The sequence below is a fragment of the Macaca thibetana genome, chromosome 12, assembly GCF_024542745.1.
Source record: "Macaca thibetana thibetana isolate TM-01 chromosome 12, ASM2454274v1, whole genome shotgun sequence".
NCBI classification, from domain to species: Eukaryota; Metazoa; Chordata; class Mammalia; order Primates; family Cercopithecidae; genus Macaca; species Macaca thibetana.
In genome coordinates, this window is record NC_065589.1 from 24319454 (window position 1) to 24347399 (window position 27946).

Below are 27946 nucleotides of genomic sequence, written 5' to 3' on the forward strand. Positions count from 1 at the left end.
GAGTGCACTGGCGCAATCTCAGCTCACTGCAGCCTCTGCCTCCCAAATTCAAGCGATTCTCTTGCCTCAGCCTCCTGAGTAGTTGGGACTATAGGCGCATGCTACCCCGCCCGGCTAATTTTTGTATTTTTAGTAGAGATGGGGTTTCACCATGTTGGCCAGGATGGTCTCAATCTCCTGACCTCATGATTTGCCTGCCTCGGCCTCCCAAAGTGCTGGGATTACAGGCATAAGCCACCACGCCCGCCCCTTTAATCATTTTTATGAACTGAAAACCAGTGTCACTTGTCAAAAATAAATACTGACCCCAAAGATAAATACAATGAAAACAAAATGATGTTGTTAAAGCTTAACTAGAGACACCTGCCCAACTAAAGTATGAATCTGGATCCCGGGTCTTTCTTTCCAAAGGCATTAAAGACACACTAGTGCCAAGGCCGTGTCCTTGAAGTCCGATTGATTGCTGTGCTGTGGCCATGTACAGCCACCCTACTTCAGCCAGTGGTACACTTGTGTATCTCAAGCTTTCAGAAACACTGAGATAAGCCAATCGTAAACTCTGAACAAATGCCCATGGGCCTTGGGAGGAACATATTTTAGGCGTAATTTCTCTTTTTTTAAAGTTGTTTTCTTTTTTTTTTTTTTTTTTGACAGAGTCTCACCCTGTTGCCCAGGCTGGAGTGCAGTGGCGCGATCTCGGCTCACTGCAACCTCCACCTCCTGGGTTCACGTCATTCTCCTGCCTCAGCCTCTTGAGTAGCTAGGATTATAGGCTCCCGCCACCACGCCTGGCTACTTTTTTGTATTTTTAGTAGAGATGGGGTTTCACTATTTTGGCCAGACTGGTCTCTAACTCCTGACCTTGTGATCCGCCCACCTCGGCCTCCCAAAGAGCTGGGATTACAGGCGTGAGCCCCCGCGCCCAGCCTTTGGGCATCATTTCTGATCAAAACTCTTGAAGTGCCTAACTGCAAGTTAGCAGGCCTGGGGCTGAGATGGGAAAACTGCGAGAAAGTTCTCTGCTGTTTTCACTCATGTAGCCACAAAGACAAGCTGTTGGATGATCAAGTCTTGGTTAAATCATTCACTCATTCAACATTTATTGAGCGCCTACTGTGTGCTAGGCACCGTGCTAGGCGCAGAAATACAGAGATGCATAAGATACAGTCCATGCCCTTAAGGATTCACAGTCTAGAAGGGGAGACAAACATGTAAACAAGTAAAATACAGTGTGATAAGTGCCACAGGAGAAGCATTGACAAAGTGCAGAGGTAGCCTGGAGGGGAGGGGCACAGGGGTTGCCTTCCTGGAGGAGGGGGCCTTTGAGGGGATCATGAGAGACGAACAGGTACTTGCCAGGCAGACAAGGCAGGAGGAGCAGGGGAAGGCATTCCAGTCGGAAGAAACAGCGTGAGCGAAGGCACAGAGGCATGAAACTGCATGTCTTGCTTGGTGAGTGGGGAACTCTAACTAGTCTGGTGGTATTGCTAAAGTGCACTAGAGGCTGCGGCTGGAGAGGCGGGCAGAGGCCGGATCATGAGGGGAAACTGAGGGCAGGGGCATCTTGGAGGGTCACCAGAGGTGAGCAGAGCCCGAGAGCAGGCTTTAAAACAGTAAAAGAGGGCTCCTGGCTGACCCAAGGTACACCTGCCTGAGGACCACAGGGTTCCTCGCTGTGGCTCCAAAGGGATCTGGACCTAAGAGTAGAGGAACAGCTGAGCTGGAGGTGGAGTAAGCAGAGGGGCCGGGCCAGGCCTGGGGCCCAGAGCTGCCATGCACTCCCGTGCTCTGCTCACAGCCTTCTGATTTCCAATCTGCACATCAGAGCCCCTCCTCCCAGCTGGGTGGGGGCCAGTGGGAAATCACAAGGGAATGTGGCCGGCAAACCGCAGAGGGCCAGATGAGTGTCAGGTTACAGAATAGATCTTTACTAACTCAAAGAAGAAAACGGCTGCGGATAAAGCAGGAGAGATTAGTTAGATGGAGGAAGGCAGGCAGATGCGCCTAAGAACATGGGCCGAAGTGAGAAAACCACAGCTGCCAAAGAAGACCGTGGCTGTCTCTCCCCTGGCAAGGAGGGGCCCTTTTGACCCAGGGCAGGGGCAGAGGCCAGCGGGCATGACCAGGCCAGATGTACAAGAAGAGTGTGTGACCTGCAAGACTGTGGGGCTCCACACTCCAGACTCCAGTGTCTTCTTAGCTCAATGAGGAGGTTTCCTTGGCAACCAGGACCCTCCTTCTTCCAGGCTGTAGGGAGGCCACTGAGGCAGAGAGTGGCCAGCCAACCTTCCAGCCCTTCAGTGTTCTTAGGAATGGTTCTGTCTGAAAAATGACTTTGCAGGGATGGGTGGGGCAGGGAGGCTGTGGGAGGAGGGCAGAGTCTCAGGACACCAGAGTCCAGCTGCCCCTCTGAGTGGTGCTTTTGCAAGGCATCACACTTGAGGCCACTGTGAGAGGCTGAGCTTCTTTCCCAACCCTGGATTGGGGAAGGGCAAGATGGACTCCACCTTCGTGGGCCCTCTGCCCTGGGTTCCAGGGCTACAGTGAGATGAGGCCTCCCGACAGAGAAGCTAACAGCAGCCCCCATGTCCTTGCTGCCATCCCAGGAGTAGGGAAGGAGGGGACTCTCCCAGTTGGTAGGGTCTGGAGATGTCCCGAGACCCCTCCTTTCCTCTCGCCGTTGATGAGGCAGCCTCGCGCTGTGGGGTTCGCAGCCTCCGACCGGCCCCCTTCTCTTGGCTTCACAGTCTCATCGCCTGGTGCCTCCCCTCCCCTGAGCAGTGTGGGGGATGATGCCCGCTTGGGCGCCGATGGAGGTGGTGGTGTTAGTGATGAGAAGGATGGTGAGGTGTGGGTGGCTGGGCTGGAGGCGCTGGGGGCATCACTTGCTCTTGTGCATGTCCTTCAGCCGGCGGAGCTCTTCCAGCAGCTGGGCCCGGGAGCAGTCATCATCCCCAGCGGGGCCCGGCCCCGGCCCCAGAGCCTCCTGTAGTGCCAGGCAGTGGGTCCTCAGGAATGGGTTGTAGGAGCGCTCCTCTCCCAGGGTAGACGGGCACTGTGGGCGAGAGGAACCAGGTTTGGTGGAGAGAAGCTGGGAAATGGACCCAAGACGGAGAAGCCTGACCCCACCCCTGCCGCATCCTGGAGTTCAGGAGTTCTGACTTGAGGGCCCATGGACCAAACAGGTCAGAGCTTTGGGGAGGTGCTCGCAGGCGTGGGGTCAGCATGGATGGGTTCCCGTTGGGGCTGAGTGCCTGCCCACACAGCTCCTCCTGGACTCCGAGTCCCTTACCGTGCCCTTGCGCTCCAGCCGCTGCCGCTGCACCCACTGCATCTTCCTCTCCCGGGCCAGGTTCTCGGGCTCCACCACGCCTGCAAAGCCCAGGTTCTCCTCCGCATACTCATGACCTACCGACAGCCACGGGGGTGAGACGCAGAGCAGAGAGAGATTGGTGGGACGGTCAGAACAGTCTTCCCTGCCCCAGGTCCAGGCCGATGGGCACCCGACCACCAGGGACAAGGGCAGCACTTCCAGGAAAACCCCAATCTCCAGGAGCTGCTTCTCTAACTGCGGGCACAAGTCAGCCACGGGTGGAAAAGTGGCAATGGTTCCGGGGGAAAAACCACTAGACCTGGAGCTGGCAGGCCTGCATCTGGCCCTGACTCCACCACTGCCTAGTGTGTGAGCTCAGTCTAGTCATGGCACCTCTCTGAGGCACCATTTTCTCATTTGGCAAGTGGAGAGAACACTGATGCCACCAGACACAGATGTACCTGCTGTGTTCCTGGTGCCTAGAACAGAGCGTGGTATGTGTTAGGTGCACAGAAAGCACTTGTTAAGGATTAACAGAGATCTGTGAATGTTTTCTTTTTTTTTTTTTTTTTGAGACGGAGTCTCGCTCTGCCGCCCAGGCTGGAGTACAGTGGCTGGATCTCAGCTCACTGCAAGCTCCGCCTCCGGGGTTCACGCCATTCTCCTGCCTCAGCCTCCCGAGTAGCTGGGACTACAGGCGCCCGCCACCTTGCCCGGCTAGTTTTTTGTATTTTTTAGTAGAGACGGGGTTTCACCGTGTTAGCCAGGATGGTCTCGATCTCCTGACCTCGTGATCCACCCGTCTCGGCCTCCCAAAGTGCTGGGATTACAGGCTTGAGCCACCGCGCCCGGCCCTGTGAATGTTTTCATGCACTACAAGGCAATGGTTACATGCAGAGTGCATTTACTGACTTTTCCTCAGATTAAAAAAAGGCTATTTTCTGTTCTGGGCTTGGGCTGTGAACAATTAGACATCTCTCTGGAATGCCCTGGGGCCTGCAGGGCTCCCAAGAGGCTGAAGGCTGGCTGGCAGGGGAAGGTAGTGTGAGAAGCAGAGGTGTTATGGAGCCAGCACTCCAGGAGGAAGGGAGGCCAGAACTCTGCCCCTACCCCTGGAGGTGTAGCTATGTCGCTTCTGGGCCAGGAACTGGGCTGGCCTGCTTTCTAGGGGAGTGAGGGGCTGGGAAGGCCCTTGGGATAGGGAGTAGTAAAGGGGTGTCTCACCAGGCCACAGCAGGGTGTCATCCCCTAGCCCCAGCACAGTGTCCAGTGAGCTCAGCATGGTCTCTGCGTTGCCCTCAAAGGTCCGTCCTGGGTGGGGGTTGGAGGGTATGTCACAAGGCGCCAGGGTAACACGATACGGCATAAGGCACACCCAGACAGGTGGGAACCAGCTTGCAATGCTCTGGTTGGCCACCAACCCTGACCGTGCCCTTGCCAGGCCCACCCCAGGCATCTATTCCTTCCTTCTCACTGGGAACTGAGCCCAACTGGTCACCCCTAACCAAGCCCATCTGAGGCCTCCGTTGCACACAGTGACACCTGAAGGGAGGGGCTGCAGAACCTTCAGGTTGCAGGCCCCAGGCTTGGTAGACGCAGGGCTGCTTTCCTGCAGAACACTTCTTCGCCTAGGCTGCCCTTTGGGATTCCATGCAGCCTGGGACTTGTGATCCTCACCCACCCCCTCACCTAGCGGTTCTAAACTTTTCATAACCTAGTTCTGCCAGTCACTGTATCAGAGAACCAGGCTCCACCCAGGGGAAACTAATTCCCTGCATTCTCTCATTCTGTCCAACAGCTGGAGCAAGTCTTTTTTATTTTTGAGACAGAGTCTCATTGTTGCCCAGGCTGCAGTGCAGTGGCACAATCACAGCTCACTGCAACCTTAAATTCCTGGGCTCATCACCAAACCTGGCTAATTTTTGTATTTTTTGTAGAGACGGGGTTTCACCTCATTGCCCAAGCTGGTCTTGAACTCCTGGGCTCAAGCAGTCCACCTGCTTTGGCCTCCCAGAGTTCTGAGATTACAGGCCTGAGTCACTGCTCCTGGCCTATAGTATTTATACTATTTAATTTTTGTGTGTGTGTGTGACAGAGTCTTGCTCTGTCTTCCAGATTGGAGTGCAGTGGCGCGATCTCAGCTCACTGCAACCTCTACCTCCCAGGTTCAAGCAGTTCTCCTGCCCTCAGCCTCCCTAGTAGCTGGGATTACAGGCACGCACCACCATGCCTGGCTAATTTTTGTACTTTTAGTAGAGACGGTGTTTCACCATGTTGACCAGGCTGGTTTTGAACTCCTGACCTCAGGTGATCCTCCCACCTCAGCCTCCCAAAGTGCTGGGATTACAGGCATGAGCCACTGTGCCTGGCCTATTTTAAAATTTTTTTGTAGAGACAGTCTTGCTATTTTGCCCAGTCTGGTCTCCAACTCCTGGCCTCAAGTGATCCTCCTGCCTCAGCCTCCCAAGGCACCCCAAGGGAAGTCTCAAGGATTAAAACCAGTCTGAGTAACACAGATGGAAGTAACTGCCATGGCAACATCTGTGCTAAAACTAAGGCTTCAGTGCTCTCCATGGGACTGTGGCTGCCCTGGCTTCTGTCTCTCCCTCCTCTCCCAGTTCCTCTCTCTTTCAGGGGGACTCACCACAGCCAGAGAGGAAGAGAAGGTCCCCTGAGAAGAGGCAGGAGGGACCCTTGTACGGCTCCCCATCCAGTAGGTAGACCAGGTGGCCTTGTGTGTGGCCAGGTGTAGCCAGGGCCCGGATCTGAAGCCGTCCCACGCTGACCACATCTTGATGACACAGGGGACTGGGGAACAAGGGAGTAGGGGAGAGAAGGTACTGGATCTGTGCCATGCTGATCCCTGTCCCCATCCCAGGCCCAAGGGGCTGGGTGATTCACAAGAGGGTGGGCTCCCATACAAAAGCAGATACCCCAATGCCCAGGGTCTCACGTCCGAACACTCCCCCTTTCCTCTTTTGGGGACTAAGCCTGGATCAATTGGAGGATGGGCGGTGCCAGTCTTCAGATAGGCAGGGATTGGGCCAGGAAGGGCACTGGCAAAGATCCACCTGTTGATACCCCTGAAACACTTCACTGAAGGCTGGGGGTGGGGGAAAGGGCCCATGGAAGGGGCCTAGGACCTTGCCTAGGTCAGGGACTTACTGGGTGAGGTAGGGGATGCCGTCCTGAGGGCTCCCGTACACCCGACAGTCCCGGTGCCGCCGGCTGAGGTCACGGTTCCCTCCACTGTGGTCCCTGCAGGATGGCAGAGACAGGCAGGGGGCTTCAAGGGGCGACTGTACCTAAGCCCCCCTCTTTCCCACAGCATCTCCAGGCCTTTAGGTGCTGGGGCTGTGGCTTCTGGACTGAGCAAGTTGTCCACACCTCTAGGCCTTTGTTCAAGTTGTTCCCTTGCTCAGAACATTGCCCCCAACAACTCAAGCTGGCCAATGCCAGCTGATCTTCCTGGACTCTCAGCTCAGGTCATCATCTTTCAATTCTCCAAGTGGATCTGATCACACTGTACCTGGGCCTCCCATCCCTGTACCCTGTTGCCAACTGCTACCTGAATATTACATGCTTCTTTTGTGAAGACAAGGTCTCACTATGTTGCCCAGGTTGGGCTTGAACTCCCAACCCTCTTGCCTCCGCTGTTACGTACTTTGATACAGGGCTATCTCCCCTATTGGTCTCAGAATTTCCTTGATGGAAGAGTCATAACTTTTGCCCATGCCCAGTGTGCAGTAGGTATCTAATACATGCCCATGAAATGAAAGAGAAATGACTGCCCTGCCCTCCTCTGGGGCTTCAGAAGCTCGATAAATGGAGTGGTGGGAGACTGTCCCCTTTCCTCCCTCCCCGCTGCTGTCCAGGTGACTTCACGAGGAAGGTGGGTGCCGGCCTGTACTGACTTCTTGACTTCCGGCCCCGGCCGTCCTCACTGGGCCCAGTCCTGGCAAGCCCAGCTGGACAAGGGTGGGCCAGGGAAGACGGGAGCCCCTTACCAGTGCTTGTGAGTACAGAGAATGGCGACCAAGGTGACCCCTTCCTTTTCAATGGAAGCCTGCGGGAGAGAGGAGGTTTGGAGACTGGGGAGCAGGATGCAAGGGACACTTAAAGCAGCAGGAGTCAGGAGTGTGGGTGCTGGTGGAGAGGAGAGGAGAGGATGGAGAGATGAAGCGGAGGGAGGGGATGGGGCTGGAGGGGAGAGATCCAGGAGTGTGAAGCACGGGGCACATGGAGGCAGAGGGACAGACACAGAGAAATAAGGAATGGGAGGGAAAGACAGAGAGACCCAGATACTGACAGACAGAGGTAACAGAAATAAAGAGGGTCTGAAGGGGGCCAGTGGGAGTGAAAGCCAGCCTGGAAACTCACTAGACCCACAGTCCTGGGCCAACACCCCCAGCCCTCTGGCTCTGCATCCCCCACTGCTGCTCTCCCCTTCTACCCAGCCATGCCCTGTACCTCCCTCCCCCAGGCCATGTGTGTGCACGTGCACGTGTGAACATGGAGCATATGGGATATATCTCATGGGCAGACAGACAAGGGTCAGCCCTCTCTAGCAAGGGGAAACTGCCAGTCCCCAAGGTGACCCCAGGCACCCCCTGCTCCCTGCCCTCCCCTCACCTGCACAGCGCGAGGGTCTGAAGGGTCCACAGCCACAGCCAGCTGGGCCTGGGTGTCGATGATGAGGTAGCTGTAGTTGTCCGAGAGGACAGGGATGGGAAGCACCTTCACTCCTGGGGACAGAGATGGGCTGTGGGCAGGGTAATAGGCAGGGAGCCCAGGGTATGTGAAGGGGAGTATGAGGGTGGGGGCACAGAATGGGGGATGCTGGCCAGGGGCAATCAGAGCTCACCATTGAAGAGGCGGGGCTGGGTTTTCGAGTGGCCTTTAGGGTAGCGATTCCGAGCCCGGCGTAGCTGCTGTCGGTAGAAGAGGTACCCGAGCCAGGTGCGGGTGTACAGGCTGTACCTAGAGAGTGAGTGGGTGGCCTATGGTTAGCCTTTCTCCCTAGCTCCTCTAGACCCCTTCGTGATGCTTGCAGGCCCCACATCTCCATTCCTTTGGTCACCCCATGAGCCAATGCAATTCCACCCTCACTTATTAAGTGCCTACTGTTTGCCCTGCTTAGCACTCATGACAAGATGGAGAATGAGACGGACACACCTAGAACTTGCAATCTATCAGGGAGATGTGAACTGAGTAACTCACAGAAGAGAATTGGAAAGGCTGGGTGCGGTGGCTCACACCTGTAATCCCAGCTCTTTGGGAGGCCGAGGAAGGTGGATCACCTGAGGTCAGGAGTTCGAGATCAGCCTGGCCAACATGGGAAAACTCCATCTCTACTAAAAATATAAAAAGTAGCCGGGTGTGGTGGCGCACACCTGTAGTCCTAGCTACTCAGGAGGCTGAGGCAGGAGAATTGCTGAACTTCAGAGGCAGAGGTTGCAGTAAGCCAAGATCACATCACTGCACTCCAGCAGGTGAAGAGCAAGTCTCCATCTAAAAAAAAGAAAGACTTGGATCTCTTTGTTTATGTCTTTTTTAATCTAGCCCAGGGTCTAGCACCCCTGATGAAGTAACCTTTGCAGGGAAGAGGGAGTAGGAATTAGGAGGCTGAAATGAGGTAGGAAAAATATTTCAGAAAGAGCAGTGGTGGTCAAACTTTAGCATGCATCCTAATCATCGGAGGAAGGTTGGGTTAAGTGGCTCACGCCTGTAATTCCAGCACCTTGGGAGGGAAGGAGAGAGGATCACTTGAGCCCAGAAGTTCGAGACCAGCCTGGGCAACACTGTACCCTATAGGGTCTCTACAAAAAAAAAAAAAGAATAGCTGGGTGTGGTAGCACATGCCTGTGGTCCCAGCTACTCAGGTAGCTGAAGCAGGAGGATTGCTTGAGCCCAGGAAGTCGAAGCTACAGTAAGCCATGATTGCACCACTGCACTCTAGCCTGGGTGACAAAACAAGACCCCTGTCTCAAAAAAAAAAAAAAAAAAAAAAAAATCATCTGAGGCTGGGTGCAGTATCTTACGCCTGTAATCCCAGCACTTTGCGTGGCCAAGGCAGGCGGATAACCTGAGGTCAGGAGTTTGAGACCAGCCTGACCAACATGGTGAAACCCCATCTGTACTAAAAATACAAAAATTAGCTGGGTGTGGTGGTGGTGCATGCCTATAATCCCAATTATCTTTTTTGTAGATGTAGAGATGGGGTCTCAATTTGTTGCCTAGGCTGGTCTCAAACTCCTGGGCTCAACTAATCCTCTTGTCTTGGCCTTCCAAAGTGTTGGGATCACAGGTGTGAGCCACTGTGTCCAGCCTGAAATTCTCTTTTTTTTTTTTTTTTTTTTTTGAAACAGAGTCTTGCTCTGTTGCTCAGACTGGAGTGCAGTGGCGCAGTCTCGGCTCACTGCAACCTCTGCCTCCCAGGTTCAAGCGATTTTCCTGCCTCAGCCTCCCGAGTAGGTGGGATTATAGGTGCACACCACCATGCCTGGCTAATTTTTTGTATTTTTAGTAGAGACAGGGTTTTGCCACGTTGGCCAGGTTGGTCTCAAACTCCTGACCTTGGGTGATCCACCTGCCTCGGCCTCTCAAAGTGCTGGGATTACAGGTATGAGCCACTGCGCCTGGCTGAGCCTGAAATACTTTTTTTTTTTTTTGAGAGGGAGTCTCACTCTGTCATCAGGCAGGGGTGCAGTGGCGTGATCTCAGCTGATTGCAACCTCTGCCTCCCAGGTTCAGGTGATTCTCCTGCCTCAGCCTCCCGAGTAGCTGGAACTACAGGTGCCCACCACCATGCCCAGCTAATTTTTGAATTTTTAGTAGAGACAGGGTTTCACCATGTTGGCCAGGATGGTCTCAATCTCTTGACCTCATGATCCACCCACGTTGGCCTCCTAAAATGCTGGGATTACAGGCATGAGCCACCGTGCCTGACCCTGAAATTCTTTTTTTTTTTTTTTTTTTGAGACGGAGTCTCGCTCTGTCACCCAGGCCGGAGTGCGGTGGCCGGATCTCACCTCACTGCAAGCTCCGCCTCCTAGGTTCACGCCATTCTCCTGCCTCAGCCTCCCAAGTAGCTGGGACTACAGGCGCCCACCACCACGCCCAGCTAGTTTTTTGTATTTTTTAGTAGAGACGGGGTTTCACCCTGTTAGCCAGGATGGTCTCCATCTCCTGACCTCGTGATCTGCCCGTCTCAGCCTCCCAAAGTGCTGGGATTACAGGCTTGAGCCACCGCGCCCGGCCAGACCCTGAAATTCTTAATGATTTTATCTTTGACCTTGTGTCTTGTTTTTTTTTTTTTTTTTTTTGAGGCAGAGTCTCGCTCTCTTGCCCAGGCTGGAGTGCAGTGGCCGGATCTCAGCTCACTGCAAGCTCCGCCTCCTGGGTACACGCCATTCTCCTACCTCAGCCTCCCGAGTAGCTGGGACTACAGGCGCCCGCCACCTCGCCCGGCTAGTTTTTTGTCTTTTTTAGTAGAGATGGGGTTTCACTGTGTTAGCCAGGATGGTCTCCATCTCCTGACCTCGTGATCCGCCTGTCTCGGCCTCCCAAAGTGCTGGGATTACAGGCTTGAGCCACCGCGCCCGGTCTGACCTTGTGTCTTGTAAGTGGAGCCTGATAGGACAGTGGGACGTGCAGGGAGCAGGAGACACATACAGTGAGTGTGCTCCGTTCCTCACTTACCATACCTGTACAGAGTCTGCAATGCCTGTGAGCACACAGATCTGGGGGACCCACAATGCATGGGAGTTCAACAGGACTCAAAGCGAGTACAAGGTGAGTGCACACCTATGACTGACCCAAGAGGCCAAGCTTTCAGTTCAAACTAGAATGTGCTTCAAGTGCACAAAGAAGACAGAAGTGTTCTAAGAAACACGAATGATCAAGGAATTCTGCTGCATCCTTTCTTGCTTTTGTGTTATCCACACACTTATACTGCAAATAGCGATACAGAAAGGAAGGGGAAGATAGGGTAACCAATCCATCCTTTTCCTTTCCATCCTTCCTTATTAACTGGCAAGCCAACAGTGCTGGCAGAATGTGCACATATTAAGAATTGAAAGCCGGGCGCGGTGGCTCATGCCTGTAATCTCAGAACTTTGGGAGGCCGAGGCAGGTGGATCACGAGGTCAGGAGTTCAAGACCAGCCTGGCCAAGATGGTGAAACCCCATCTCAACTAAAACTACAAAAATTAGTTGGGCGTGGTGGCAGGTACCTGTGATCCTAGCTACTCGGGAGGCTGAGGTTGCAGTGAGCCGAGATTGCGCCACTGCACTCCAGTCTGGGTGACAGAGTGAGACTCCATCTCAAAAAAAAAAAAAAAAAAAAGAATTGAAGGCCCGGCGCAGTGGCACACGCCTGTAATCCCAGCTCTTTGGAAGGCAGAGGCTGGTAGATCACTTGAGGTCAGGAATTGGAGACTGGCCTGGCCAACATGGTGAAACCCCATCTCTATTAAAAGTACAAAAATTAACAGGGTGTGGTAGTGGGGACCTGTAATCCCAGCTACTCAGGAGGGTGAGGCAGGAGAATCGTTTGAACCTGGGAGGCGGAGGTTGCGGTGAGCCAAGATCACGCCATTGCACTCCAGCCTGGGCAACAACAGTGAAACTCCATCTGAAAAAAAAAAAAAAAAAAACAACGAACTGAAGGCCAGGTGTGGTGACTCATGCCTGTAATCCCAGCACTTTGGGAGGCAGTGACGGGAGAAGTGCTTGAGCCCAAGAGTTTGAGACCAGACTGGGCAACATGGTGAGACCCCATCTCTACTAAAAATGCAAAAATTAACCAGGCATGGTGGCACGCACCTGTGGTCCTAGCTACTTGGGAGGCTTAGGTGGGAGGATCACTTGAGCCCAGGAGGTCAAGGCTGCAGTGAGCCATGTTTGCACCACTTCACTCCACTCTGAGTGACAGAGGAGACCCTGTCCTGGTAAGAACTAAATATATATATCCATGTATAAGCTAAGAAATATTAATTATGTAGTTTCTGTGATTCTACAGGAGTTAAATGTTCTTATATTTGTATTTAAAACAAGCATTGCACAGTATTAAGCAAATGGAAAATTCCTGCTAATAATTTAAATGCTTCTCACTTAGAATTACATTCAATAGCAAATTAAAAACATAACAGGTCAAAACAGATCATACAAGAAAAAAAGCTTCATATTTTAGTATTTTTAATGACTATTTTTTCCCAACTATTTTTTTTTTTTTTGAGACAGAGTCTTGCTCTGTCGCCCAGGCTGGAGTGTGGTGGTGCGATCTTGGCTCACTGCAAGCGCTGCCTCCCAGGTTCATGCCATTCTCCTGCCTCAGCCTCCTGAGTAGCTGGGACTACAGGCATCTGCCACCATGCCTGGCTATTTTTTTTTTTTTTTAAGTAAAGACAGGGTTTCACCATGTTGGCCAGGATGGTCTCGATCTCTTGACCTCGTGATCCACCCGCCTTGGCCTCAAAAGTGCTGGGATTACAGACGTGAGCCATTGCGCCCGGCTGACCCTAAGTCTCTACAAGGATTGACTGTATGTGGGAGCAGGTGCAGCCGCTCTTCAGACCCCTTAGGGAAGAGCTAGCTGATTTGTCCGCAAGCAGTTGGGTGAAAACCAAGCAGGTTTCCATGGCAATTTGTAGAAATGATTTAGGTAAAGTTTAATCACTGCACTGTCTGCTCTATGTACCCATGGGTTTATATTGACTGGCAATCTGGGCACATGATTGAAAGGCTTTGCCAACCTTTATTTGTCTTTATGTTCCTTTTTCGTAGGCCTTCTTTTTTTTGGTTTTATTTCTAAATTAGATTTGGCCAAGTTACACTTTTATTTCTTCAACAATATTTACTGAATCCTTGCTATCGGCCAGGCACTGAACACACACTGAGCAAGGCAAACTCACTGTCTTTGTGAAGATTCTATCTAGTAGGACAGACAGCATGATTAACATTTTTTTTTTTTTTTTCAAATGGAGCTTCACTCTTGTTGCCCAGGCTGGAGTGCAATGGCATGATCTTGGCTCACCGCAACCTCCGCCTCCCAGGTTCAAGCAATTCTCCTGCCTCAGCCTCCCAAGTAGCTGGGATTACAGGCATGCGACAGCACACCTGGCTATTTTTGTATTTTTAGTAGAGATGGGGTTTCTTCATGTTGATCAGGCTGGTCTCGAGCTCCCAACCTCAGGTGATCCGCCTGCCTTGGCCTCCCAAAGTGCTGGGATTACTGGCATAAGCCACTGCATCCAGCCTTTTTTTTTTTTTTTTTTTTTTTTTTTTTAAAGAGATGGGATCTTGCTCTGTCAGCCAGGCTGGAGTGTGGTGGCTCAGTCACAGCTCACTGAAGGCTGAAATGCTGGGGTTCAAGTGATTCTTGCACCTCAGTATCCCGAGTAGCTGGGACTACAGGCATGAGCAGACATACCCAGCTAATTATTTTTGTTATTTTTTTTTTTGAAGAGAAGATGTCTTGATTCGCTTCCAGGCTAACACTGAGAGTTTCTAATACACAAGAGCACGTTCTAACACCTGGAGACCCTAGTCAAATCACCCAAGTACGATGAGAAAGAGTGAAAGAGGATATCTGCATAATCTCAAAGTATCTGCTTCACAAAATAACCACTAATTATAAAGACCATAGAAACCTGGCTGACTCCACCTTAAGCCAGTGATCAAAGTTAATCTCACCAGTAACAATATATAGACATCATTTGCCTCTTGGTATGATGTACCAAGGAGGGCACAAGATCACTTCTGTGGTATTTGTGCCAAAAATGCAAATCTCGAATTCTTTTTTGGGACTTGCTCTGTCGCCCAAGTCAGAGTGCGGTGTTATGATCCATAGCTCACTGCAGCCTTAATCTCCTGGGCTCAAGCGATCCTCCCACCTCAGCCTCCTGAGTAGTTGGGACTACAGGTGCGTGCCAGTTAATTTTTTTACATTTTTAGTAGAGATGAGGTCTCACTATGTTGCCCAGGCTCTACTCTTCAAATGTATGGACAAGACAAAAGATAGACTGAGAAACTGTCCCAGACTGGAGGAGACCAGGAGATAAATGCAACGTGGGATCCTGGACTGGATTGCAGATCAGAGAAAGGGCAACAGCAGGGAAAAATGGTGGATTTGAGTAAGCTCTGAGAGTAGTTCATAGGCTAGTATTTATGTTAATTTCTTGGTTTTGATGACTACAGTGCGATTATGAAAGATGGCAGTATTCAGGGGCGAGAGGCATATGGGAATGCTATGTAGTATTTTGACAAGTCTGAAATCATTTCAAAATGAAAAGTTGTGTTTGTTTGTTTTTAGACTGAATCTTGCTCTGTCACCCGGGCGGGGGAATGCAGTGGCATGATCTTGGCTCACTGCAACCTCCATCTCCCAGGTTTAAGCAATTCTCCTGCCTCAGCCTCCCTAGAAGCTGGGATTACAGGTGCCTGCCACCATGCCCAGCTAATTTTTATATTTTTAGTAGAGACAGGGTTTCACCGTGTTGGCCAGGCTGGTCTGGAACTCCTGACTTCAGGTGATCCTCTTGCCTTGGCCTCCCAAAGCGTAGGGATTATTGGTGTGAGCCACAGTGCCTGGCCCAAAATGAAAAGTTAAAAAATAAAATTAAATAAAATCACCCTTTCCTCTGACAGACACCACCTTGCACCAATGCCTGAGTCCCGTTCCTGTCTTTATTTCTCGCTACATGGGCTTATAGAAAGAGCAGAGGCTCTGGCAACAGAAAGATCCAGGCTCCCATCATAGCCTGGCCCCTGTTGACTCTGTGACTTTGGGCAAGTCATGAGTTTCACAGATGAGGTTCCTCATCGATAACATGGCAATGCTGTGACTTACCCCGAAGGACTGTGCGAAGATTAAGTGCCTAAAATAAGAAAACTAATGTAAAGCACTCAGCCGAGAGCCTCGCGGGTGGAAGATGTTTAGCAATTGTTGTTTCCTTCCCAAATTCAGCCAGGCAGTCCTCCCAGCTGCTAAAGCAGGGTCATGCACATCTGGGAGGGGTGATAAGCTCCCTGCCTCCGCTTACTAAATGCTGACTACATGTGCCCAGGTTCTGTCCCTAACAAAGGACAAGATCTGTGGGGGCAGGGACTGTGCACCAAGAAGCCGCAGTAAACAAGGCCCCTCCCTGTCACTCACTGTATTTGGCAAATACTGTGCAAGATGGACACAGTGGAGACAGCAGAAACACGGCAGAAGGGGCGCTGCCTTCGGGGAGCTTGTAACGTGGGGAAAGGGAGGGCCAACAGACATTAAACCAGAAACTGGATTAGTCAGCAAACTGCCAGTTAACTATGGCTGGGGGTGGAAAAGAGTGGCCGGAAGGGAAGAGGCCCTACTATAGACAGGGTGCCCAGGGAAGGCCTTGTGCCCAGAGGGTGACATTCATGCTGGAAACTGCAAGACCGAGCCAGCGGCATGGACGGTTCTGGGTGATGTGGCACCAAGGCAGGAGGAGTGTGGAATTTTAGGAATTGCCAGGAGGCCTCGGAGTCTCTAGGCAGGGCTGGAGGGACCAACAGTGCTGGAGAAGGGGTCAGTGAGGTGGGCAGAAGCCAGGCCGTGCAGAGAGTGGAAAATGGCTGGTGGGCGTTAGAACAGGGTGCACAGGATCAGACTCCCTTTCTGAGAGCTCACTGGGCTGCTGGGTGGAGAAAAGGGGCAGGAGGTGCTGAGTCATCCAGGTGGGAGAGAGACAGGGGTCTGGACTAGAGAGGGTGCTGGAGGTGGAGAGGGTAGGGTGGCAGAGGGATGGGAGATCTGTGCCTGGCTTGGATGTGGGCTAGGGACAGGTTGCAGTCCTTGCTGGCCTGAGGTCTTGATCTTTGGGCAAAGCAGGAGAAGGCAGGGCTGAGGCGGGGAAGGAGGAAGGGAAGGGGAGAACAGCCTGAGGACCTAGTGGCTCTCCCCAGCCCTGTGCCCCGCCCTGCCAAGGGCTTCCACAGGACTCTCTAAGCCACTTAGCTCAGGCGCTTCCTCCATCTGCCTGCAGAGTTGGCGAGTGACAATCCCCACAGTCAGCTCCCCGTCCTGCTCCTTCTCTTTCTGGGAAAGGGCCCCTGTCCTTGCAGTTGCATTTAGCCTTCTCCCTGGCATATGCAACCAAAACAGGATCCCTCTCAATTTTGCCATCCACTGCCCCCCATCGCAGCCTCACCTGTGGGAACAGGCCCTGGAAACTCACCTAGGGTCTCTCTACCTCCGACCCAAACTGCAAACCACAGGCAAAAAGAAGTTCCTAAAGCGCCGCATTTTGCTGAGGCTTGCACCTGCTCGAAAGTCTTCGGTGGCTCCTCACTGCTTATGAACAAATGTCCAACTTCCAGTCAGGCCTTCTGGAAACTGAGACCACAGGAGTTGCTGCCCCCTCCCTTCCTGTACTGCCCAAGGATAATCCCGTGCTCCCAAGAATGAAAGGACAGAAACCCCCTAAATGACTGCCACCAGCGAAATGTACAAATAAATTCCAACATATTCAGACCTTGGAAAACTGCACAGCAAGGGAAACACATGATCTAGAGCAACAGGTTTCAACATTCACAAAGCTCAAGCATGCATCGTTATGCTGAGACATACTGCAGAGAAAACAATATGACAATATTCATTAAAAATACAAAAGCATGGCTGGGTGCGGTGGCTCACACCCGTAATCCCAGCGCTTTGGGAGGCCGAGGCAAGTGGATCACCTGAGGTCAGGAGCTGAAGACCAGCCTGACCAATATGGTGAAATCCCGTCTCTACTGAAAACACAAAAATTAGCCAGGCATGGTGGCGCGTGCCTGTAATTCCAGCTACTTCAGAGGCTGAGGCAGGAGAACTGCTTGAACCTGGCAGGCAGAGGTTGCAGTGAGCCAAGATCGTGCCACTGCACTCCAGCCTGAGTGAAAGAGTGAGACTGCCTCAAAAAAAAAAAAAAAAAAAAAAAAAAAAAAAGCATGCAAATCAATCATGTATATTTTTTGGGTTTTTTTTTTTTTTTTTCTTCTTGAGACAGAGCTTTGCTCTTGTTGCCCAGGCTGGAGTGCAATGGCACGATCTCAGTTCACTGCAACCTCTGCCTCCTGGGTTCAAGTGATTCTCCTGCCTCAGCCTCCCAAAGTAACTGGGATTACAAGTGCCTGCCACCATACCCAGCTAATTTTTTTGTATTTTTAGTAGAGACGGGTTTCACTATGTTGGCCAGGCTGGTCTCGAACTCATGACCTCAAGTGATCCACCCACCTCGGCCTCCCAAAGTGCTGAGATTACAGGCATGAGCCACCATGCCCAGCCAGAACCTGTGCCCTTCTGTCTTCAATCCCCTGCTCCACCTTCCCAGGATGTCACTGCCCCATGTTATGGCCCCTGGTTTCCTAAGCCATTACCAGAGATACGGCTTCTTCTTTTGCTGGAGGCAAGAAGCAGGAACTCACTCCCCTAACCTCAGTTTCCCTTTCTGTCAAATTGAGTGCTCCCCCGCAGCCTGGACCAGTAAGTTTATGTGACTCACAAGAAAATACTGATGCTTGTTATGTGACTCACAAGAAAATACTGATGGGCCTTGGCCCATCTATATTAGAATGATCTAGGGGTGCTGGTTAAAAAAGAAGATTCTGACCTTCTTCTCTCCCTCCCTCTTCCTAGATTTTGATTCAGCAGTTCTGGGGCCAGGAACTACCCATCATCACCTCACCAAAAAGAAGATAAAGTTTCCTAATTGGTCCTCTAGGACTTAGGTGGGAGGCAGAAAAGCCATTCTGCAAGGTGGGGAGCAGCCAGCCTGGGTAAGTGGCAGCTGCCCCGAGGGACCCTCCTTGTGGGGTTACAGCTGCAGACAGTGCCAGCACCTCCAGTGTAGGGTCAAAGTGCACCTTCCACTCCTTGCCTCAGTGAGCCAGCAGTTGGTGTCTCTGGTATCTGAATGTGAGCCTCCAGCCCCATGGGAGGCCATGTGTGACAACTGGGGACAGTGAGCCACTGCCCCCCCAGATGCCCCTCCCTCTGACACACAGTGGAAAACACACAATGAAGCTCTTCTTCTCTCCTCCATAGGGCCATTTCACCATCCTGGGCAGCCCTGAGAGAAGCCTGAGGTTTTCAAGCCTCTGTCCCAGCTGGGCCCAGGGCTGGCCTCAGGCCAGGGGGAGTAGGAGGGAGGGTGGAGGGCAGGGGAGCAGCATAAAGGGGGCTCTGCCTCCCACAGAATGACCTGGAAAGCCCTTATTGCCAGGGTCACCTGCCTTGGCTCCTCCCTTCCTCCTGTATCGGCTAAATGGCCCCCCGATCCCACAGGGCCCCAGACTCCACTGGGACCCAACGGACAAGCTCAGGCTGGTGGGGCCTCTGGCCGGGGACTGTTCTGCCTTCTCCCTTCGTGTCCTCAGGACCCAGACTGCCCAGGCTCTGCATCTTACCACCGACAGGGCACTCCTAATGAAACGGAACTGAAAGTGCCTGTCTGAGAGCTGAGGGACCTGGAGGGCCACCAGGACACAGGGTTCTATGGGACCCAAGGTCTGCTCCGAGGCCCCTCAGGAACGTAGAGAGCAGCTCCATATTTTGTGCATTCTCAAAACTGAGGAAACGGAAGAAGATAACGAGACAGCTAAAAGGCCCTTGAGGGTGAGGGTTTCCCGAAGCTGCCAGCATGCCTGGGGGCGGGGGGACTTCCTCACGCCCAGGAGAGGGACAGGGCTGCTCCGCGGTCAAAACAGGAGATCCCCGGGTCAGGGTCTGCCATCGTCCTACCCATCCCTGGATGGGTTCTTCCCCAGACTTCACAGCCCTCTCCAGAGGACACCCATCTGTCACTGACGAAGGGGGCTCTTGGCTAGAACCAGAAGCACAGTAAGAGCTGGTGGCCTCTCCATGGTGTCTCAGCCCTGGCTGGGAGGCCTTAGCTAGTTCTCTCTCCATGGGTGTAATTCCAGGCCACCTGCCCGCCAAGGGCTCTGGGCTTTGTTTAGTTTTGGTTTGTTTCTTGTGACTTTCTCCTTCTCTCCTCACTCATCCCAATCCCAGGCTTTCCTGATTCAATCCTGCTCCCTGGGCTAGGCCTGAGGGTCCCAGAGGGCCACCAAGGACACAGGGTTCTAGTGGAGCCGGGGTCTGCTCCAAGGCACCTTAGTTTTTGTTTGATTGTTTTGACACAGAGTCTCGCTCTGTCATCCAGGCTGGAGTGCAGTGGCGTGGTCTCCGCTCACTGCAAGCTCCGCCTCCCGGGTTGAAGCGATTCTCCTGCCTCAGCCTCCCGAGTAGCTGGGATTACAGGGGTGCACGACCATGCCCAGTTAATTTTTGTATCTTTTAGTAGAGATGGGGTTTTGCCATGTTGGCCAGGCTGGTCTCAAACTCTTGGCCTCAAGAATCCGCTCGCCTTGGCCTGCCAAAGTGCTGGGATTACAGGTGTGAGCCACTACACCCGGCCCCAAGGCCCCTTAGGAACACAGAAAGCAGCCAGGAAGTCCGATCCATGAACACCTAACTCCAGTACAAGCAAGAATGCGCACGGGAAGCTCGAAGAGGGAAGATAGTGCCGGGGGCAGTCTGGAGACAAGAGGTTCATTTTGACTGAGGAGGCTGGGAAGGCTTCGTGGAGAAAAGGGCACCTGAGCCAAGCTTTTCATTCATTTATTCACACATGCATGCATTCATTCAGAAACTTTTTTTTTCTTTCACATCAGACGGATACCGTGCTGACATCACCACAAGGTTTGAGGGATGCGCATGTTACCTATGCGTGTGAAAACCCAATCATACTTAGGAATTAAAATAGGACCATTCAGAGGCATTTAGTAAGGGCCACCTAGGTGCCAGGCACTGTTCTGGAATCTGGGATACAGTCTTTAACAAAGCTTCTCCCCCTGTGTAGCCACATTCTGGTTGGGGGAGAAGAACAATCAACATGTAGTGTGTCCCATGGTGATGTGAACTAGGGGAACATAAAGCCGGAGAGGGGACAGGGTGCAGGGGTGCGGGTGGTGCTATGTTTATGTGGGGTGGTCAGGGCAGGGCTCTCATATAAGGCAAAATTTGAGCAGAGAACTGAAGGAAGTGAGGCAGCAAGCCATGCGGAGTCACAGAAAGGCCTGAAGGGAGGGGTGTCTTGGTGTATTTGAGGCCTGGGATTACAACAGGCAGAGACAGAATTAGCCCAGACCTCTCCGCTAGGACTGAAGCACCGTGGAGAGGCCACCAGCTGTGGCTGAGGCAGAGGAGCAGGCTGAAGGGCGCTAAAAGATGTGGTAGGGATGGGCAGGTCACAGAGGGCCCTGAAGCCATTCTTCGAACAGACTTGGACCTCATGAGAGAGGTGGGAAATCGCTGGAGGAGTTTGAGCAGAGAAGTAATCCATTCCTGAATTAAATAACAGTTTCTTTTTTTTTTTTTTTTTTTTTTTTTTTTTTTGAGACGGAGTCTCGCTGTGTCACCCAGGCTGGAGTGCAGTGGCGCGATCTCGCTCACTGCAAGCTCCGCCTCCCGGGTTTACGCCATTCTCCTGCCTCAGCCTCCGAGTAGCTGGGACTACAGGCGCCCGCCACCACGCCCGGCTAGTTTTTTTTTTTGTATTTTTAGTAGAGACGGGGTTTCACCATGTTAGCCAGGATGGTCTCGATCTCCTGACTTCGTGATCCACCCGCCTCGGCCTCCCAAAGTACTGGGATTACAGGCTTGAGCCACCGCGCCCGGCCTTTTTTTTTTTTTTTTTGAGATGGAGTTTCACTCTTATCACCCAGGCTGGAGTGCAATAGCGCAATCTCGGGTCACTGCAACCTCTGCCTCCTGGGTTCATTCAAGCGATTCTCCTGGCTGGCCCAGGGTGGTGGCAGTGGAGGCAGGGAGAAGTGTTCAGATTCTGGGTACCTTTGAAGGTGAGTTTTGAAGATGCAACAGAATTTGACAGTAGAGATGTAAGGGAGGAAGGAAGGCAGGACAGGTCAGACGGAAGTGCAGGAACAGCTCAGGCCTGGGGGAGATGAAACTGGGCAGGTCTGTAGGGGGTGTGGGAGGGCTGCAAAGGCCTAGGTGAGGGGCGTGGCTCCATTATGTTGGCAGTGTGGCTTGCAGAAGTGGACACTGGCTCAGAGCCACACTTTGAAGACTAACCAGGCAGCAGGGGGAAGCTGTGTCAGTGGGGAGAGCAGAGAGCAGCAGGGAGGCATGAGGCTGCTGTGGGTGCTCTGGCCATAGCTCTCCAAGGTCCCACAGGCCCCAGAAAAGAAAAGGATCCTGCTCCCCTCCTGCCAGGCTGCGATGTGGATAGCCCAGCTCATCTACCTGGCCTCATTCGGCAGCTGGGAGGATTCACTCAAGGTCCCTCCCATCAGGCTCCTGCCACTCTTGAAATCAAGCCAGTGGGACTCATTGGCCCCAGATAAGGGCTTTCCTCTTGCAGAAGCAGAGCAAGCTAGGTCCATCCCAGGGAGGGTTGCGAGGGTCAGGAAGGACCTTCTACGCCTCGGAATGGAGGGGGGCTTGGTCTAGGAGGGAAGGCTGTCACTAGGACTGGCTTTCCCCACAGGCCAGCTGCTACCCACCTCCTTGGCTCTGCAAGACACTCGCAGACCTGCTTGTGTCCTATCCGTCTCCCCTCTGCAGACAGAGGCTTTCCTCAAGACTCTGTTCTGCAAAATCCCCACAACTACCCCTAAGAAGGCAAAAGGACAACTGAGGCATGAAGCAGGGGGCACACACGGGCGAGTCCCACATTCCTGATCCGACTCCCCAGGTGTATCGTGCTGCTTCTGGGGAGCTTGCCGTGCCCTGCCTCCTCCTGGGTTTGGGCCCCCCATTTTTTTTTTTTTTTTTTGAGATGGAGTCTTGCTCTGTCGCCCAGGCTGGAGTGCAGTGGTGCAATCTCGGCTCACTGCAAGCTCCGCCTTCCAGGTTCACACCATTCTCCTGCCTCAGCCTCCCAAGTAGCTGGGACTACAGGTGCCTGCCACCAGGACCGGCTAATTTTTTGTATTTTTAGTAGAGATGGGGAGACCTCCTGACCTCGTGATCCACCCACCTTGGCCTCCCAAAGTGCTGGAATTACAGGCTTGAGTCACTGCGCCTGGCCGGGCCCTTGCTTATATGTGTTCGCATGTGCTTTCTCCTTCCCTGCAGAACAGTGATCAGAACCTGTTCATATCTGGGACCCCACAGTCCTTACCCAGGGCAGCTGGGTGTTCCCTGGCTGAATGAAGGGATGTGGAGTTTCCTGCTGGGTGGTGAGTAGGACAGGCTTGGAAGACAGGGGTGGAGTTATGTAAGGAAGCTCCGGAAGGACACAGGGCCATGCATCCTCTCCCACCCAACTCCAGGTTACAGCAGGAACACTTGCTAACATTTCCTGAACACTCTCTTTGAGCCAGGCCCTGTGTATTTTAGGTGCGGTTTCATTTGATCTTCATAGGAGCCCTATGAGGTAGGCATCCCCAACCCCATTTTATAGATGCAAACAACTAAGGCACAGAGAAGTTACTTGTCCAAGGTCACATGGCTACTAAGCAACAAAGATAGGATGCAAAAGCAGATTTGTTCGACCCCACATGCTATGTGCTTAGCTACTATCCACACTGTCTCCCAGGCGCCACAGAGCCCCAAATGCATGTGTCTCACATCAGGTTCGCCTGTGGCCACTGTGCTCAGTTATCCTCATCCTAAGACAATTGTAGTTATGGTTAAGGAAAGCCTTTTATAAAATGGCCACACACCAGGGATGCTGATTATTAATGATAATATGGCCAACAGCTCTCCTCCCGGTGAGCCTGGTGTTTCCATCATTTCCTTTCCACCCCCAGTAGAATCCTCTATTTGTGATCCTCCCAGCCACACCTTCAGGTTGGTAGCGCATGTGCCCTCCCCCTCTCCACCATGTCCTCTCCCATCCCGTTCCCCCTCCCTCCCCATCCTTCCTGGAGACACCCCTAGCACCAACACCTGCCCATTTCCACCCTAGAGTTTCCTGCAAATATCCCCTTTCCCTCCCAGCAGCCAGCAGCTTCTCCCCCTGGGGACCGGACTGACTGTTTCCCACACTATGAGGAGCAAGGTCTGGAAATCTGCAAATGTGAAGAGTGGATTCCAAAGCAACCTTGAAATCCAGACACAGAAAAGCCTGTAGAAATACCGCATTTTGAAGAAGCTCTCCAATGATTCTAGTTTTGGAGATCTGTAAAATCCCAAGTCCCAATTTCCAGGCATACCCATACCCTCAAGATTCTGAGATAGTGATTCTGGCATTCTGATCTCAGGAATTCTGATTCCAGTTCCTTATGGAAACTTCTATTTTCCACTTCCTCAGGCCATTTGTATGACCTCAAACTTACTAATTTTGAAAGCTAGAAGTAGATTTAAATATCTTTCCCCAGATAAGACTGTAAAATTCCCAGAAATTTTATGGGGAGAAAATGTTTCCATTAAAAATCCCAAATATAGGCTGGGTATAGTGGCTCCTGCCTGTAATCCCAGCACTTTGGGAGGCCGAGGTGGGCAGATCATGATGTCGGGAGTTCAAGACCAGCCTGACCAACATGGTGAAACCGCATCTCTACCGAAAATACAAAAATTAGCCAGGTGTGGTGGTGAGTGCCTGTAGTCCCAGCTACTCAGTAGGCTGAGGCAGGAGAATTGCTTGAACCTGGGAGGTGGAGGTTGCGGTGAGCTGAGATTGTGCCACTACACCACTCCAGCCTAGGGTACAGAGCAAGAGTCCGTCTCAAAAAAAAAAAAAAAAAAAAAAAAAAGGCCAGGTGTGGTGGCTCATGCCTATAATCCCAGCACTTTGGGAGGCCGAGGCGGGCAGATCATGAGGTCAGGAGTTCGCAACCAGCCTGACAAACATGGTGAAACCCCGTTTCACCATGCAAAGATCACGCTATTGCATTCCAGCCTGGGCAACAGAGTGAAACTCCGTCTCAAAAAAAGAAAAAAAAGAAGATTATTTAGATACCTTCATATTTGGGGATTTTCTTTTTCTTTTTCTTTTTTTTTTTTTGAGACGGAGTCTCGCTCTGCTGCCCAGGCCTGAGTGAAATGGCGCGATCTCGGCTCACTGCAACCTCTGCCTCCCAGCTTTAAGCGATTCTTCTGCCTCAGCCTCCTGAGTAGCTGGGATTACAGATGCTCACCACCATGCCCAGGTAATGTTTGTATTTTTAGTAGAGATGGGGTTTCACCATGTTGGCCAGGCTGGTCTCGAACTCCTGACCTCAGGTGAGCCAGCCACCCGCCTCAGCCTCCCAAAGTGTTGGGATTACAGGCATGAGCCACCACGCCTGGCCTAGATATTTTTCAGTCTCATTATTTTAATGCAATATGCAGAGCAATGGTAACTTACTTGGCGCATTATCTAAACGGTGACCAAGGTTTAGGATATTAGAGATGTGAATGCTCCAAAAGGCACAAACACAAGATCCCCAGCCCACCCTCCAGCACCATGTTTTTCTAGTTTTCCCGTCCACTGAAGCCTTTATATCTCCGCTTCTTAGACTGTGAGTGGAATCCTGGGCCTAAAGCTTCTGGGTGTGTGGGTGGTCTGGGGAGGAGAGGGTGAGTTGCACAATGTCTGCTCGGAAGCTCAGGAAATTCCCAGGCTTGGGCTCTCCCCACAACCTGGCCTGTGGCCAGTGCTCTCACAATTCCCATCCCCAACATTACTGTCCCTAAACTGGGGCTTGAGGTCCTGACCCATGGCCAGGCTGGTAGTAGGAAGGGGACAGAGGCCCTCGGAGGCCTGTCTTCTTCCCTGCCTCTCAGCGTCCCTGGGTCTGAACAGTGCTTGCTATCACCACCCTCCCCTGGGGCCAGGAAGGAAGGGGTAGAGGGAGGCAGGAGGGCAGAGTGAGCGGGGGAGGGTCCATGGAGACAAATCACTGGAAAAGTGGGCAGAGTCAGTTGGGTCAGATTTCACAGCCTGGGGCTTCCACTAGGGCCAGGCTGTGGTTAGAAGGAAAGGGACATGCTGGAATCCAACAGGGTTGAGACCCTTGCTTGGGACAGAAGAACCTAACTTGACTGGTGAGAAGTTGGGTGCTGGGGAGTGGGACAAGGACATACGGAAGGAGTTGGCGGTTTTAAATGTCAGACGGTGGGAGGCATTCCTTCTCTCCGGCACTTGCCATCGGAGCCCGGGCATCTGCTGACCTTACCCCTGGACAGGGACTGTCTTCCCAGCCCTGGCTACTGCACTATCCTCCGGTCCAGCTTCCTGGTCTCCAGCCCCTTCTGTGGCACTTTTCTCCAGATGTTCTCTCACGCCTCCTTACGTGGCCACCCTGGCCCGCCTCTCCGATCCTCCTTCCCCAGCTTATCCCTATTCTCCAGCCCCCCAACTCCCTCAGACCCCCCAACTCAGTGGCTTCTCCAATCCGTCTCCTCGATCCCTCTTCCCTCAGACCAAGCCCCGTCCTAACCGCCACGCCCACCCCCAGCTCCGGCCCGCGCCTCCCAGTCCCCTCTCCCAGCGCGCCCGCCTCCCGAGCTGGCACGCTTCGGACCCCGGGCACTAACCCGATTCGGAAGAGCAGCCGCTGGCTGTGCGCCATGAGCAGGCCGCGGAGGCCCCGCCGCACTCGGCAGCCGCGGGGGCTCACAAGTAGGACGAGGACAAGGACGAGGAGGAGCCAGCAGCCGGCGACCCACTGCCACGGCGCGGGCCAGCCCTGCCAAGCCATGCTGGGGGCAGGCGCGCGCCAGCCGGGCGGAGCTGGGCGTTGCTAGCCAACGGCCCGGCCCCGGCCCCCCGCGGGGAACCTGCAGGCAGGCTGGGGGCGTGGGGGCGTTGTGGCCCCGCCCCGCCCATTGACCTCTGCTTTGGACCCGCCCCCTCACCACCTCCAGCGGGGCGAGTACCCCCAAGGCCACCGGCTTGGGGGGCGGCCTGGCTCCGCCCCCGGCTGGCGGCCAGGAGGCGGGGCCACAGCGGGCCGCGAGCCTGCGCTGATCGGGGTCCCCAGTCGCCTGAACCCTGGGAGCAGGTCGGAGCTCGTAGTTCGCCCCGCCCGCCTCCCCGTCCAGGGCACTGCTACAGTTTCTCAGCTGGCAGAAACCTGAGAGATCATCTGGGGCAGCTGCCATTCATGGTTTTATTCATTCGCCGAATTACTTTTCTAGCTTCTCCTATGTACTTGGCACTCTGCCAGGCTCTGAGGCGGATGCAAGGGTCAAAGGCACAGCGTCTGCATTCCTGGAGCCCACAGTCCGGAATCCAGTGAGGAGACGAACCAAATAAGCAAGCAAACAAAATTATATCTGTTTATGCACACACATACATATGCGCGTGATAAATTGTGAAAGGAAGTCAAGGAGGGAGCAATGATATGGAGCACAGAGAGGGCCAGCTTAGATGGGGAGGGCCTTCCCAGCAGATGACATTTAAGTCCTGCCCTGAAGGATAGGAAGAGGCCACACAAGCTCTGGGGGAGCAACATGACCTAGAATATGTAGCCATGGGTGGCACAGTGGGGCCTAGGGCTGGGGCATTCCCACTCCCAAACCCAGGGCGATTTCCACATCACCGTTCCCAGCTCCCTCACTGCTGCCCTCCTGATGGATTCTAGAAGTTGTTAAGGTCCCTGGAATGCAAGTAGGTGTGAAGGCATGCGTGGTGGTGGTGAAATCTACAAATTTAGGCACAGGAGCCAGGGCTGGGCTCGTTTTGGCTCCAGCCCTAGCTCTGTCCCAGGACAGGAAGGGAAGGAAATGCTCTAAAGAGTCAAGCTCAGCCAGGCTCAGTGGCTCACGCCTGTAATCCCAGCACTTTGGGAGGCCAAGGGCGGAGGGGCGGATCACCTGAGGTCAGGAGTTCGAGACCAGCTTGACCAACATGGAGAAACCCCGTCTTTACTAAAAATACAAAATTACCTGGGTATGGTGGCGCCTGCCTGTAATCCTAGCTACTGGGGAGGCTGAGGCAGAAGAATCACTTGAACCCAGGAGGCAGAAGTTGCAGTGAGTCGAGATCGTGACATGGCACTCTAGCCTGGGCAACAAGAGCAAGACTCTGGCTCAAAAAAAAAAAAAAAAAAAAAAAGAGTCAAGGTCGGCCGGGAGTGGTGGCTCACGCCTTTAATGCCAGCACTTTGGGAGGCTGAGGCGGGCGTTTCGCTAGGTCAGGAGATTGAGACCATCCTGGCTAACACGGTGAAACCCTGTCTCTACTAAAAATACAAAAAATTAGCCTGGCATGGTGGCGGGCGCCTGTAGTCCCAGCTACTTGGGAGTCTGAGGCAGGAGAATCGCTTGAACCTGGGAGGTGGAGGTTGCAGTAAGCCAAGATAGTGCCACTGCACTCCAGCCTAGGTGACGGGGCGAGACCCGTCTCAAAAACAAACAAACAAACAAACAAAACAAGTCAAGCTTACCTCTGATGCTGCTGGGAGGTGCTTGGAGGGAGATTGGTGAGGAATATGTTAAATTATCTTCAAAGTGAATTGTAATTCCAACACCTGAATCTAGGTTTAATCCAGAAAACCCAGACAGACATGGAGTTTCTCCTATGTGGCTATATCTTGAGGGACAGAGCCTATGGCCTGCTCCCTCCCTGTCTCCTTGCCTGTAATTAGGCTGCTTCTCAGTGCCTGGCATATAAAGGGCTGGTACTGCAGAGGAGGCAGAGGAGAGAGAAAACTGATAAGCCAATTTGCAGA

General features: G+C 52.9%; 2 protein-coding genes and 1 non-coding gene across 3 annotated transcripts in view; 1 reads left to right on the plus strand and 2 right to left on the minus strand.

Moving 5' to 3' along the window:
* Positions 1 to 27946, plus strand: part of AAMP (angio associated migratory cell protein) — a 205728-nt gene that overhangs the window by 119631 nt on the left and 58151 nt on the right. The gene's annotated exons all lie outside the window — the stretch shown is intronic.
* PNKD (PNKD metallo-beta-lactamase domain containing) lies at positions 1076 to 26061 on the minus strand. The gene is made up of 9 exons (XM_050751281.1): positions 25809 to 26061; positions 8178 to 8293; positions 7946 to 8058; positions 7321 to 7379; positions 6479 to 6571; positions 5958 to 6121; positions 4538 to 4624; positions 3293 to 3408; positions 1076 to 3055 (listed from the first exon to the last, which is right to left on the minus strand). Exons 1-9 carry the CDS (start codon positions 25970 to 25972, stop codon positions 2882 to 2884), a joined length of 1086 nt encoding a protein of 361 aa, XP_050607238.1. The 5' UTR covers positions 25973 to 26061; the 3' UTR covers positions 1076 to 2881.
* On the minus strand, positions 19988 to 20088 carry LOC126933318 (small nucleolar RNA U13). Its single transcript, XR_007718553.1, has one exon. It is a non-coding gene; the product is annotated as a small nucleolar RNA U13 (small nucleolar RNA).

What these genes read in the sequence shown, in the direction of transcription:
- PNKD (XM_050751281.1), bottom strand. Translation starts at nt 25,972, where the DNA reads ATGGCTTGGCAGGGCTGGCCCGCGCCGTGGCAGTGGGTCGCCGGCTGC. An exon ending in CAGACCCTCGCGCTGTGCAG is followed by an intron (nt 7,380 to 7,945) that starts GTGAGGGGAGGG and finishes TCTCTCCCGCAG; the next exon opens with GCTTCCATTGAAAAGGAAGG. An exon ending in TGACACCCTGCTGTGGCCTG is followed by an intron (nt 3,409 to 4,537) that starts GTGAGACACCCC and finishes GGCTGTCGGTAG; the next exon opens with GTCATGAGTATGCGGAGGAG.